Source organism: Ambystoma mexicanum, chromosome 2p, assembly GCF_040938575.1.
Source record: "Ambystoma mexicanum isolate Mex_15411 chromosome 2p, UKY_AmexF1_1, whole genome shotgun sequence".
Lineage (NCBI taxonomy): Eukaryota > Metazoa > Chordata > Amphibia > Caudata > Ambystomatidae > Ambystoma > Ambystoma mexicanum.
In genome coordinates this window covers 1,284,419,638-1,284,432,639 of record NC_090923.1, presented here as the reverse complement: position 1 = coordinate 1,284,432,639, position 13,002 = coordinate 1,284,419,638, and the positions used below count along the sequence as shown (strand labels likewise).

The 13,002-nt window shown below is 48.6% G+C and overlaps 1 protein-coding gene across 3 annotated transcripts in view; it reads right to left on the bottom strand.

Moving 5' to 3' along the window:
• RRN3 (RRN3 homolog, RNA polymerase I transcription factor) overlaps positions 1-13,002 on the bottom strand; it is a 1,004,740-nt gene that overhangs the window by 926,716 nt on the left and 65,022 nt on the right. For all 3 annotated transcript variants that reach the window (XM_069645599.1, XM_069645600.1, XM_069645598.1), the window contains exon 2: positions 3,498-3,614. In XM_069645599.1, coding sequence (XP_069501700.1) covers positions 3,498-3,614 — 117 coding nt within the window. The remainder of the gene's footprint in view (positions 1-3,497; positions 3,615-13,002) is intronic.

Genomic DNA, 13,002 nt, shown 5'->3' with positions numbered 1-13,002 from the left:
GGTGATAAAATCTGCATCAATGTAGGTGACACAAAGATACAAGAGGACAGAATCTGATCAGGACAAATTGGTCTCCAGGGTTTAGCCTTTCACCTCTCTACGGAAGCAACTGTTTCCAAGAAACTCCCACCGGTTACCTTCCCTGAAGTGTGCCATCCAGGGACGGACAAGAACCTGATAGTGACTGAAATCTACACCCCTCCCTTTTTTCCACATCAGAATGTTGAACTAGTGGCGGTGGTTATGCCTCCAGGATGATCGTATCCAGAACAAAGGAAAATGAAACCGGAGAGCCCCTGTAACTATCTTCTGGCTTTCTTCGATGTTGTACTTTCCTTTTGTGATCAAAAGGACTTCTAATGGCATACCCTATCATTGCAACCCATTTTGGATGTGCTTCCAACCAGTATGAAATGTGCTTCTGGGCTTGACACTGAATGTGCATTTTCTGTACATGGGACTAGAAGGTCTAAAGTCTATTACAGCCAAGTACGAGAGTATAATACCCCCCCCCCCATTACTGGCAGAGATAGCCCTATGCAGCAAAACGTATATCTGACCGTAAAAGGCGCATAGGTTTGATCTTCAATTGGTGTAGTGATTAGAAGGTCCCAATCTTAAAATGAACACTTATATTGGCATTTATTAACAATAAGAAGGCACTGAACTATTACCCACTCAGAGTCGACCCAGCGATATATGGAGCAGATACAGACAATATCTTTCTGACAAAGGCATAGAAGAAACGTGTTCAGAAATAACGTAGTTATGTGTATAAAGTGTACCCAAGAAATGTAACAGTATTGTGTACAATGTAAGAAGGGAACTATGATGATGTATCTGTGCAAGTTAAAATAAAAGTTGCTAGGTTGATGCGCTTTCAATTTTAAAGTATTGATGCAAGTTGGACTGCATTTTGTCACATCAACGGAAGATGAGATCTCAGCGTGTTTGAAATGAATTATGGGACAAGTACATATGGATTGGTGTTTCAGGTAACGTGACTTTTGTAATTTCCACTCCAGCTTCCTTGGGAACCAGTGTACCCTAGACTTTAAAAACACATTTTTGCCAGCATGAAATAAAGAAGGCCTACCATAATAAATGCCTTTTGTGTATTCAATAGAATGTAGACCTCTACTGCCCAGTATAGAAAATCGACATTTCTCCACTATTTGCATATATATCAGTGAAAAAGCTTTGTTAAAGGGGTGTTATAGCTACTAGTACCCCGGCCCGCAAAACCTGTGTGACCGGGGCACTAAAAGCTTTATTTTGTTCCCGAAACGCTGCAGCGTTTCGGGAAAAAAAAAGACGTCAAAGAAAAAGGCCGCCATGGAAAGGGAAAACGGAGTTTCCAGCACGTCTGTTCCCGAAAAAAAAGAAGGTAAGTGGGGTTGGGAGGGCGGAAGGGAGGGGAAAGGGAAAGCTTTCATTGTCCCCCGCCGGGGACCAAGGCATAGAAGGTAAGTGGGGTGGGGAGGGCAGGGAGGTGGGAGGAGCGAGGGAAGGAAAAAAAAAGCCTTACCTCTGTCCCCGGCAGGGGCGAAGGTAGCCTCTCAGCCTTGGAGAGGCTGGGAGCGGGGATGGCCCTGCTTCGAGCCTCCTCACTGGCTGAGGGGCTGCCACGCCCCCCGCCGGGGACAAAGGCCGTGGAATCCCGACGGATGGATTCCCGGCCAGGTAACGACTCGGCGAGGGCCAATCAGAATGGCTCTTTCATTCTGATTGCGCCCTCGCCGGGTACTAATAGACCTTATGTCATTCAGATCATGCAAGTGCGAAAACGAGATGTGCAAAGGGAAAGGGGGGGAGGGAGTGCAAGGGAGAGGGGAGGGAAAACAGGGCAGCAATGCTCAGAGTAAGTGCAGCCAGGGCAGCGCAGCTCTGGGTAGTGCAAGGAGAACAAGGGACTGTAGGGTTACAGTTACAGCCCCTAGGTGTGTGGTAGGCCCAGAGGCAGTGCAAAGGTCACTGTTCAAGAAAGAGCCTGGTAACCAGTGAGACTCGAAGGGTAGCCAAGCAACCAGTCGGTACAGCACACAGGTAGGTCAGCAGGTAGATCAGTAGGGGAGGGAGAGGGAGAAAGCAGAGGAGAAGAGGAAAGTTTTGAGCTGCATCTAGAACTTCAGCTCAAGAAAGGGAGGGGCAGGGAGGCCATTCCAGAGGGAGGCACCTGCAGAGGAGAGAGATCAACCTCCCCTCCCCCCACTCTCTACCTGGAGAAGCATCTGACCCTCAGAGAGATGGAGGTAGTTGAGCGAAGGGCTCGAGAAGGAATGTATTTTGGAAGAGAGTGTTGGATGTAGTGCAGGCCCCGGCCCCAGAAAGCCTTGTGCACAATGTAAAGGGTCTTGAACTTGATCCTTGCAGCCACCGGGAGCCAGTGGAGAGATTTCAGGGCTGTAGAGATACAGTCCCTGAGCTTGAGGCCAAGGATAAGTCACGGATACACACTCTTCAACAAAGAAGTAGACCTAACGAGACAATACGTACACTGCCATGTGTCCCGGAAGTCCTGTTTAGTAAGCAGAATCTATAGATGATGTGTTCTTAGCATTGTCCTTAGTGAAGATTACCTAGGCCAGGAGAAAGAGCATTGTCCTTTGTCAAAATTGTATTATTATTACTGTATGTGCAGAACATCGAGTGGAGGAAAGAGGGGAATTTTGAAACTCAGACCGACAAACTATAATGTCGACACTAGGGGCCTCATTCTAGGTTTACCGGTCCGGAAACAACAGTGTTGATAAGCTTACCGGCACTGTTGTTTCCGGACTGGCAAACTACGAGTCTGCCTGCCGGAGGCCGCTGTGCCCGACAGGTCTGAACCTGCCGGACACAGCGGCCACGGTAGGCAGACCGTCACAAAAGCACCGGCACCGTTAATAACAGTGCTGGTGCTTCCATGTTCCCCATTCCCATAGAGTCCTTTAGGACTCTATGGGAATGGGGAATTACAAATTACCAGCGCCTGACTATCCGGACCGCAGGGGTTGTAATCCCCCCGGTGTTACCGGCAAATCAGCTCCGGTAAATATTTATGGGTCTGGCGGCAACCCGCTGGTATCACCGTCACAGTTACAGCTGAACACGTAATGAGGTCTTAGGACTGTATGGTGCGTGCCCTGGACAAAGTAGCAAAAGGCCATGCCGCAGACCCCTCAATGGATCCATGACCCAGACAATGCGTGTGCATACACAAACGTGCACAGCATGTATTCCTAGTGTTGACACTTCAATCACTGCAAGGCAATTATGTATCTTTTTAAGACAAGTCTGCACATATAAGTAATCCCTCCGAATGTTTATTCTATCGGTGTACTCCAACTGCCTCTAGTAGTTGGGGAAAACTTCTTCTCTAACTATCGGCTAATCAAATTAGGCTAGCAATTTCAACAAACTGGAGGCAATATCCATAATTTAGACAAGTTTCTCAGGTAATTCAGAACAGCAATGCATTTCCTTGAAACAAGATTACATTTTGTGTAACTCACCTGCTTATATTTCAACAATACATGTGCCACCGTACCACCAAAGCGGACTGTTTTCTTGGGTGCCGCACTGATGAACTCATCATTGCCTTCCAACATTTTGGAAATTATCCTGGTTTGCTAAAAAAAATAAAAAATAAGGCAACTATTTAGAGCAATGAATGGCACTTCCATCCCTACTGGGAACACGAACACACTCGCACACAGTTTATAAAACACACTCGTCTCTCCTCCCAACATTGATGAGACAACTTTAAATAAATAAAGCAACCCTCTGCAAGAAAAGCTAACACAATTGAAGCATGCCACAGAGAGTAAAGATGTAACGAAAAGAAAAGAACGACATTTATTTGTAAATGGAAGCTAAAACAGCAGTTTTTAGTAAATCAAGCCAAATAAACAAGTCTCTCTAAATGGGTGAAAGCCTACACAATCAGGAACGTTAAGTCCCTGCCTCAAAAATGCCTCAAAACATACCAATTTCATTGAATTCTATAAGCCTAGATCAATGTTTGTAAGTATTTTCCTTTATTCAGAAGAACAAAATGTTGATAAGATACAGACTAAAATATTGGCAACCTGCCTGGAGGAAATTATGCCACATCCATCCACGCCGACCAACCAGGATTCATCAGGTGTAGGCAGACTTGCGACAATATTCGGAAGATTGCTCGCCGTTGCGAGGTCCCGGACCTTACCATGCTGCTACCTAGGAGCAGATGGCCGCAAGGGACAGGGTTGGCCCGGCAGCTACTCGATGTGCCTCCCCGGAGGAAGCTGATGGCCTGCTACCAACAGTTATCAACTTTTGAAGGAAGAGGAGCCATCTCAGCCCAGCTAAAATTCAAATGTGTTACTGCAGGTTGCACACAGATGGCAGAGATAAGCGCTCTGTCAGAAAACATGCAGCCAGGCATCCTTAGTTTGAAAATATCCGTTTGCATTATTTGTGCCTGGCAGTCCCTATACTGGCTCTTAATAGACAGGGAAGGGTCAGCTTTAACACTACGGGCTTGGCTCACGCACATCGAAATACTGAGTTCAGGTGGTTTTTTAATGGGTGCACAAACGGGGTACGTGCCCCGGGTCCCCACCCTTTGGGGGGCCCACACCTACTGCCCAAACTGGGGAGGTGCAGGGTGTGACTGCTTGGAGGGAGGTTCGGGGAGGGGGGGGGGATGGATGCCACTTCATTGTGTGTGGCCAAGTCACAAGACCAGACAACATTTCGCTTTCTTGAATTTCTTTCTTTCTCTCATTTACATCATCATTTGGACACTGAAAAGAAAATATGCTTTTTGCGAGCATGCCTGCAGGTACATTTGACACACCAAAAACAAGCATTATCAGTGCCATCAGTTTGGGCTTATGTGTAAACATGTGACAGGCACTTGCCAGGCACTGTGTAGTGGTATTAACTGGCCATTGATGGTAGCAGGTGTAAAATGGTGCGAGTGCCTGGGTAAATAGAAGCTCCTGGCTGTTATGGTGATGTCTTAGCATAGTTTTCTATTATTGTTCTGAGTGGAACTCTGGTGAGTGATGCTATGACATGATGCTATGACATGTAAGTTCTGGAGCATTGCTTACAGAATGTTATTGCTTGACTAACCCGTCAGTTGATGTTACACTGTGGAGATGGTTGGGGGTCTCTACTACCCAGTCTTCCTTATAAGCAATAAACCATATGTCTAACTCATGTTGCTTGGTTCTTTGCTTCTACATTTGGCGACGAGGATGGGATGGCTGTGGTAATGTCTATCAACGGAGCGACGACTGCAGCAGATTTTTATTTGAGGATTTGGGACCCCCAACCGCGAGGCCTGCTGAGAAGAAGCTGCCCCACTCTTCGCACCACCCGTATGAGGAGAGTCGCTCCTGCACTCATTTGTGTCTACCTGGTGGTATTCGGAGTATGGATTCGGGCTGGCGTCTCTCTTTTCTGGCAGTCGCTTGGCGAGATTCACTGATCGCCCCGAATCGCTTTCGCCGCAGCGTCCCCACACGCAATCCGCGTGTGAGTGGGGCGAGTGCCAGTTCTTCTGCTTCATTGGAGTCATTTTCGGGAAGAAGCTGTGCGGCGAGCACGAAGGAAGTACCCCGTTGTTGAGCCTGTGAGGAATCACGTGCCATGTCACATGTGCAGAAGGAAGGTCAGGAAGTTGAATTACATCGCTTGTGTCCGCTCAGGGCCACTTGTGGAAGGCGGCAACGTGGGATAGCCGTCGTGTATCAAAATATTGTTGTCCAAACGAATTCTGGACTTGCCTATGGAGTTATAACGGAGGTGAGCATCAAGTACGGAGACTTCATTGCTCTGTGGATTTGTGCGTGACATTTGGAAGGTTTGCAGACAGGATGGCTTTGTCTGGAATTCCGGGACCCCAAATGTTTCTACCATCTCCTGGCCCTCCAAGAATTAAATTGGGGCCCTGGAAGAGAGGTTTCCTACATTATGTGAAAGCCACCTGTGGCAATGGTATGTCAGTAGAAAGGAAGGTATCTATGCTCATGCATCTTCTGGGTTATGAGGGGCAGCAAATGTTTGAAACATTGCCTAATTTGAGTGAATTGGATGTTGAAGAAGGTATGAATGAGTTTGATGCAGCATTGGCAAAACTAGACAAACATTTTGAAGCAAAAATAAGTACTGTGTTAGAACGCTATCATTTCGGCATGAGAACGCAGCATGAGAGTGAGACGGTGGAAGAATACATTACTGCCCTGAGACATCTACTTTGAACTGCAAATTTGGTGAAAGTTTAGATGAACATATTAGAGATCAGTTCATGCTGCACTGTTCTAAATTTTTTTTTTTAAACGTATTTTATTGGCATTTGTATTGGATGCATACAGATACAAGAAGATTAACTAAAACATTAAACAAAAACAACAACAGTCTTCATGTGAAACAGTTCATCTTTCTCAGTTGGGCATGGTTGCAAATAGGGGTTCCGATATCTCGGGAAGTGGGAGGGATCTCGGTCAAGAGGATCACCATCTCTAGGCGAGTGCGAGGGATCAGTTATGGCAAAGTAGTGTAGTTTATCAAGGTGGTTTATGGTCTGCACTGAAGTGTATATCTCTCAGGAGGGCCTTCCAAGAGTCCAGAGTGCCACTCGCAATGTTTCCACTAGACATGATTCCATCTTGCCAGGCTCTAGTTTCGGCTGCAGTCCATCTCTCTAGTTCTTTCATCCAGCGTTCATGTCTAGGGCCTCCTGGTGTCTTCCATGCCATGGCTATAGTTCTTTTCGCAAGTATACAGGCAATGTCCATCAACTTGACAACATGTTTGTATTTGCTTGGTCTGGGGTAAGCCCCTAATAAGCATTCCCTGGGTGTCCATTCATATCTGCTTATTCCGGCATCTGTGCCGGTCTGTTTAACTTTGGACCACAGCGCCATTGTCTTGGTGGAAGTCCAGAACATGTGGATCAGATCAGCTTTGTCGTTCCCACACCATGGGCATGCCGGGGAGGCCTGTTTGTTGAAGGAGACCACCCTGTGTGGGGTCATATACGTCCGATATAGGACGTTTAGCTTTATCTGACCGAATCTGGAGTTTCTCGACACCTTCTTGGGATATAGCAACATTCTTTCCCATTCCTTGTCTGTAAGCGTAGTTTCAAGGTCTGTTTCCCATTTCGCCTTCAGTGCCGCACGTTTGGGGTTGGGTTTGTCGTTGAGCCTCTTATAGAGTCGAGAGACCGGTTTCCAGCCATCCGTAAGGTCGTGCATCTCTTGTAACAGTGGGTCTGGGGTGGGTTCCTCCGGGCCAGCTGCCCCAGATCTTCTTGGCGGTTTGTTTGAGCCGATGATACCAGGGAAACTGGCCGCTTGATAGCCCTTCATTAGCTTGCAGTGACTCAAAATCCTTGAATTCGCACTCCTCAAAAATATCTCCCCATGTATAAATTCCGGCGCCCTCTCACCTCCTAGCTGTGGAGAGATCCGATTCTGTTTTGCACACGTCGACCAGAATGGGGTTGTCTGGAGAGTAAGGGTGTTTCACCTGCCTGATGTAGCAGGTTCTGGTCCAAATCTGCCTACCAAGGTCGACGATCAGGGGGGCATCTGGGGATTGTCGTAGAGGGTTCCAAAGAGTTTCCCTGGGGAATATTGTGGAGGGAGATTGTCGCAATAGCCCCAGCTCGGCTGACGGATCGTCCGAGAGCCACTTCGTCACGTGGCTTAGCTGTGCCGCAAGATAATACAACTGGAGGTCTGGGAGTTGAAAACCCCCTTCCTTGTATGGCAGGGATAGGGTAGCCAAAGTCAATTTATGCCTGGTAGGTCCCCATAGGAAGTCCTTGATAAGTGCCTCTAATTTCTTAAAGAAGGGCGGTCTGACGTAGTGACATATGTTGACAAAGAAATATAGAAATCGAGGGAGGACTATCATCTTAACAATTGCTGCTCTGCCTACCATTGCAAGTGGGAGTCTAGACCAAAATTTCATGGATCTGCGAAGGCCGGTTATTGCTACTTCTGTGTTGTGCTCGTGTGTGAGCATCGGGGTGTGACTCACATTAATTCCTAGGTACCGGAACGTGTCGCGTTGCCACTTTATCCCAATGTCCGGGAGATCAGTTTCTTCTAGGCCTCTCAGGCTAGCCAAGGGGAAGGCAGAGGATTTCAGTCTACTGAATTTGATCCCAGAGTATTTCGCATAGTTGTCTAGTACATTTAATGTGATTGGTGCGTTGACCTGGGGGTCTTTCAAGTATAAAAGGACATTGTCCGCGTATAGGGATATTATGTTATGTTCGTTGCCCACTTTGATGCCAGCGTCAATGAACTGTTTCCTAAAATATATGGCATTCGGCTCCAGGCCCAATATGTATAGCATGGGCGATAGTGGGCACCCTTGTCTGGTACCCCTTTGTATTTTCCAGGATTCAGACACTATTCTGCTGGTCTTTACTCTTGCCACAGGAGAATTATAGAGTACTGTGATCCATCTAACAAAGCCCTCGCCAATCCCGAACCCTCTCAGCACCTCGACGAGCCACTCCCAGAAGATAGAATCAAAGGCTTTGATGGCATCAAGTGATAGTACTGCTAAGTCCTCTTCTCTCTCATAGGTTTCGGCCATAATGTGTTGAAGCCTTCTCAGGTTGGCTGTGGTATTGCGTCCTGGAACAAAACCGTTCTGGTCTTCGTGGATCAGGGACCCTACCACCCTAGCGAGTCTGCTGGCCAGTATAGTGGTGAGAATCTTGCTGTCATAATTTAACATGGCCAGAGGGCGATAAGAGTCACAGTCAGTGGGTGGTTTGTTTGGGTTGAGCATGGGAATAATTATTGTCTCTTTCATAGTGTTAGGTAAGACCCCATTTTCGTAGGCCTCTTGGTAGACCTCGTGGAGGATTGGGGATGGGTGGATTCATATGTTTTGTAAAATTCAGCCGGGAGGCCGTCACTTCCGGGAGCCTTACAGGGGGCCAGCGATCTAATTGCTCCTGTCACGTCTTCTGCTGTGATTTCCATCTCCAGTGCCTCTCTCTGTTCGCTGGATATTTTGGGGAGGTCCATCTCATCCAGTGTTTCTTTAATTTCATCTCTGTCTATTTGTGTGTCATGGGAGTACAATTTGGAGTAGAATTTGGCAAACGCTTCATTAATTCCTAGTTGTGTCTTGTGACCTATCCCATTGTCGTCCAGTATCTCCGTTGGGAGGTGCCTGGGGCGTTCACGCTTGCACAGCCAGGCCAGCAGTCTGCCAGGTTTGTCGGACTCCTTGTGAGACCTGGTAGTGTATGTTGCGAAGTCAAACTTCTCTAATCTGTCCCAGGAAGATTGGCATTTCTCGCGGGCTTCCTTCAACTTCCTTTCGACCTCTGGAGTAATGCTTGAGGTGGATTTTAGACGAGAGATCTCTTCTTCTTGTGCTTCGAGTTCAGTCCTCAATTGCCTGCGAGTGCCTCCAGCTTTTGATATTATTTCACCTCTAGCCACCACCTTCATGGCTTCCCACAAAGTGCTCCAGGTAGATACTGAGCCTTTATTAATGTCAATGTATTCTTCTAGTTTTTCAGTGAGGTCCTCCATGAACTTAGGGTCGGCGAGGGCCGCAGTAGGCATCCTCCACATGGGGATTGGTGGTCTAGGCTCATGTTAGTTGCCATTGCATGATCAGTGGGGAGTGGTCTGAGATTGATCTTCCTAAATATGCTGTAGTTTTTGCCAATGGTTTTTGTTCTCTGTCGATAAACAGATAATCGATTCTTGTGTGGACCTTGTGCGGGGCTGAATAATAGGAATAGATCTTTTCAACGGGATGCTGCTCCCTCCAAATATCCACCAAGTCGAGTTGTTCCAGCGTTTCTGTCAGAGCGCATGTTGCGGGGTTACTTGGATGGGGGGGGTGGTACTGACCTGTCCATGGAGCCATCAATGACACAGTTGAAGCCCCCCCCCCATATAAAGGTCCTATTTCGGTGGTGTGCCATCCGTGAGCATATTGCTCTGGGGTGTGATGGTATTCCATGTTGCGGGAAGTACGAATTGACTAAGCAAATTGGAGTCTGCTCGATGGTGCCCCACATTATTACATACCTTCCTTCTTTATCGGACTCGAATCCTTGCAATTGGAAGGGTACATTCGGGTTCACCCATCTGAACCCTCCCCTTGATTATTTAGAGTAGGGGGATCCTCTCCCGGTCCCAGCCCATCGATCTGTTAATTTGGACATGGTGTCTTCCGTAAGATGCGTCTCTTGCAACATCGCAATCGAAAACTTTTTCCTGCGGAGATAAGACTGTATTCGGTTCCGTCTCAGGTATGAGCTCATCCCTCTCACATTCCACGTCATCACTTTGAGTTGTGATGTCATCGGATCAATATTTCGAGCCCGGCTGGCAGCTCCTCATCTGGAGCCTGGAGTAATGCCAATCTGAGGTTATGAGACTGCAGACGGGAGTAACCGGGTTCTTCGCCCCCCGGGTCGTAGCATGCACCCCTCCTGTGCTTCTTCGGCAGTAGTGTATGAAGACTGTATAACTAACAAAACTGTTAACAAAACTCGAACTGGTGCACCCAGCGACTACATCATCGTTGTGGTGATCGGGCGCTCTCGAGCCGTCTAAACCCATCCGGGTATCAGGCGCGAGCTGGGTCGGGCAGGTGGCTGTTCGACCTGGATTGTTTGCGGGGGATAGGGCGGGTGTCTGGCGGAAAGGCCGAACGAGGGCCGTTTCTATGTAGCTAACTATTAGTTGGATTACCTTCTGAGGTCCGGTTGTTTGTGCTTACTGTGGCCATTTATGGCAGCATGTGTCGTGTGCCGATGGTCTGAGAGCCTCAATCTTCCATCTGGGGAGTATCTTTGCCATCTGCAAGGTTATCTTCTAGCCACATGTTGGCGGCCGTTGGCTTTTCTAGGAATATGGCACACCCATTGAAGATGACTTTCAAGCGCGATGGGTAGAGCAGCCTGTATTTCAGGTTTAGTTGTCGAAGTCTTGCTTTTATTTGGACGAAAGAGTTCCTCTCCCTCTGCACTTTCTGAGTGTAATCAGGGTAAATGGTTATTTTAGAGTCGCCACGTTTGATGGGGTCTTCTTCCCTGGAGTGCCTTAAGATGATTTCCCTATCCTGAAAGTTTAGTATTTTAGCAATTATTGGTCAGGGAAATGAGCCAGGTGGGGGCCGCTTCTGGAGGGACCTGTGGGCCCTTTCGACCGCGAATCCCTGCAACAGTTTCCCGGCCCCAATCTCCTGTTGTAGCAAGGATTCTACGTAGGCTGTAGTGTTTGGGCCTTCGCTTCCTTCTGGTACTCCTAGGATCCTAATATTGCCCAGTCTGGCCTGACCTTCGGCCTCCTCAGACCTCTCCTCTAGGATAGCCACTTTCTTCTCTAAGTCTGCAACCTTGGACTTCAAGGCTGCTGTGGCCCCAGCCGTTTCTTCTATTGAAGTCTCGGTATTTGTCACCCTCTCAGTTAAGTTGCGGGCGTCCTGACGCATGAGTTGAATGTCCATTTAAAATTCGTCAATCTTAGAGTCTATGTGTGTCCTCAATGAAGCAATAGCATCCAATATTTGGGAGTGGTTATCTGGGGTTTCCCCCTCTCTCGTGTGGGTAATCTCTGGGGTACAGGAGCGAGCCTGTATAGGGGTCTTTTTCTTGGCGGATACAAATGAGTCCATGGTGGCTGCTTTCGCTTTGTTCCTGGCGGCCATATTGGAGTCTCAGTGATGCTGCCCCTGGGACACTTTAGAGGAGTTACTGGTGGGGGTATCAGCCGTCTCCCCGTGTATAGGGTAATGAGTGGTGTTCCCAAAGTGTCAGAAGCCAATGAATCCAAATCTGCAGGGGGGTAGGGGTGCCCCCTCACTGGTGCTTATATATTCCCCCGCACCCAGTCATGCAGCTTTTGTGCAGCCGCTATATCTGTGATGTCGCCGTCGCTGCCCTTACCTCTGAGCGTCCGACTCGCCGGGGCAGGGAGATCTGGGGGCGAGGAATGCAGGCTGGGGCCGCCGTAGTCGCTGCTGGTTCTCGCTGTCCTGCGCCCCGGGGCGGCGCTGGGGAGGAACCTCTGGTGGTCATGTGCGCCCACGGCGGGCCGTCCTCAGCGACGGCTGAGCCCGCGTAGTGTACCACGGGGGTGGTGCACAGGTCCTGCTGTGGCGGGCCTCGCCCAGCGGTGAGAAGCAGGGTGAGGGCTCTCCCTTCTGATGTTCTGCAGGCGATCGTGCTCCGACGTGTTGTCTCTGCTCGATCCGGCTTCCTTAGTCCCCCGATGCCGTTTGACGGTGGCTTCCTTCTCGGAGGTTCCGCTAAGTGGCGCGGGGCGCCATCTTGGATGCGTATGGGAGCGGGGAGGGAGTATGATTCGAGGACAATTTCGCCGACCAGAGGGTCCGATTTCCCGGCTGGTCAAGCAGATCGTGTCGGGGTCAGCTTCTCCCACCCCTGCATCAGCTTTTCGTGGTCGGAGGCACTTCTTATGCCGGCAAGAAGGATCAAGAAAGGGCGTCTCGGCCGGAGCTCAGCTATTCAGCCTCTGTACGCCATCGGCTCCAGGCCACGTCCCCCTGCAGTGTTCTAATGACAAGATTCGGGAGGAAGAAGTGTGGCTAAAAGATGACCCTTGCCTTGATGAAGTTGTCGCTATTGCAAAAATAATTGAACATACTTTGCAGTGTGTGGCGAAGTTAGCCACAAAAGAATCCAAAGTTGTTCAACCGGTTGAAGTTCTAAAAGTGGGTGACAAAAAGAGGGATGCTGCCAAAGACCAAAGAAAACAGAAACGCAAAACGTCCAAACGTGGTGACACGTACCAAGGGAAGGGTGGAAACGCGGCCCAGACAGCAAATAAGTTTACCCAAAGAGAAAATATTCCAGGGGGAAAAAGGAGAGAGGAATGACTGTGTTTTCGTTGTGGGAGTGCCCGTCACCCATCTACCTCTCCGATCTGTCCTGCGAGAAGGGCGAACTGCAACATTTGTAAAAGATGGGGACATTTTGAGAATTTCTGTACTAATTACAATATTGGC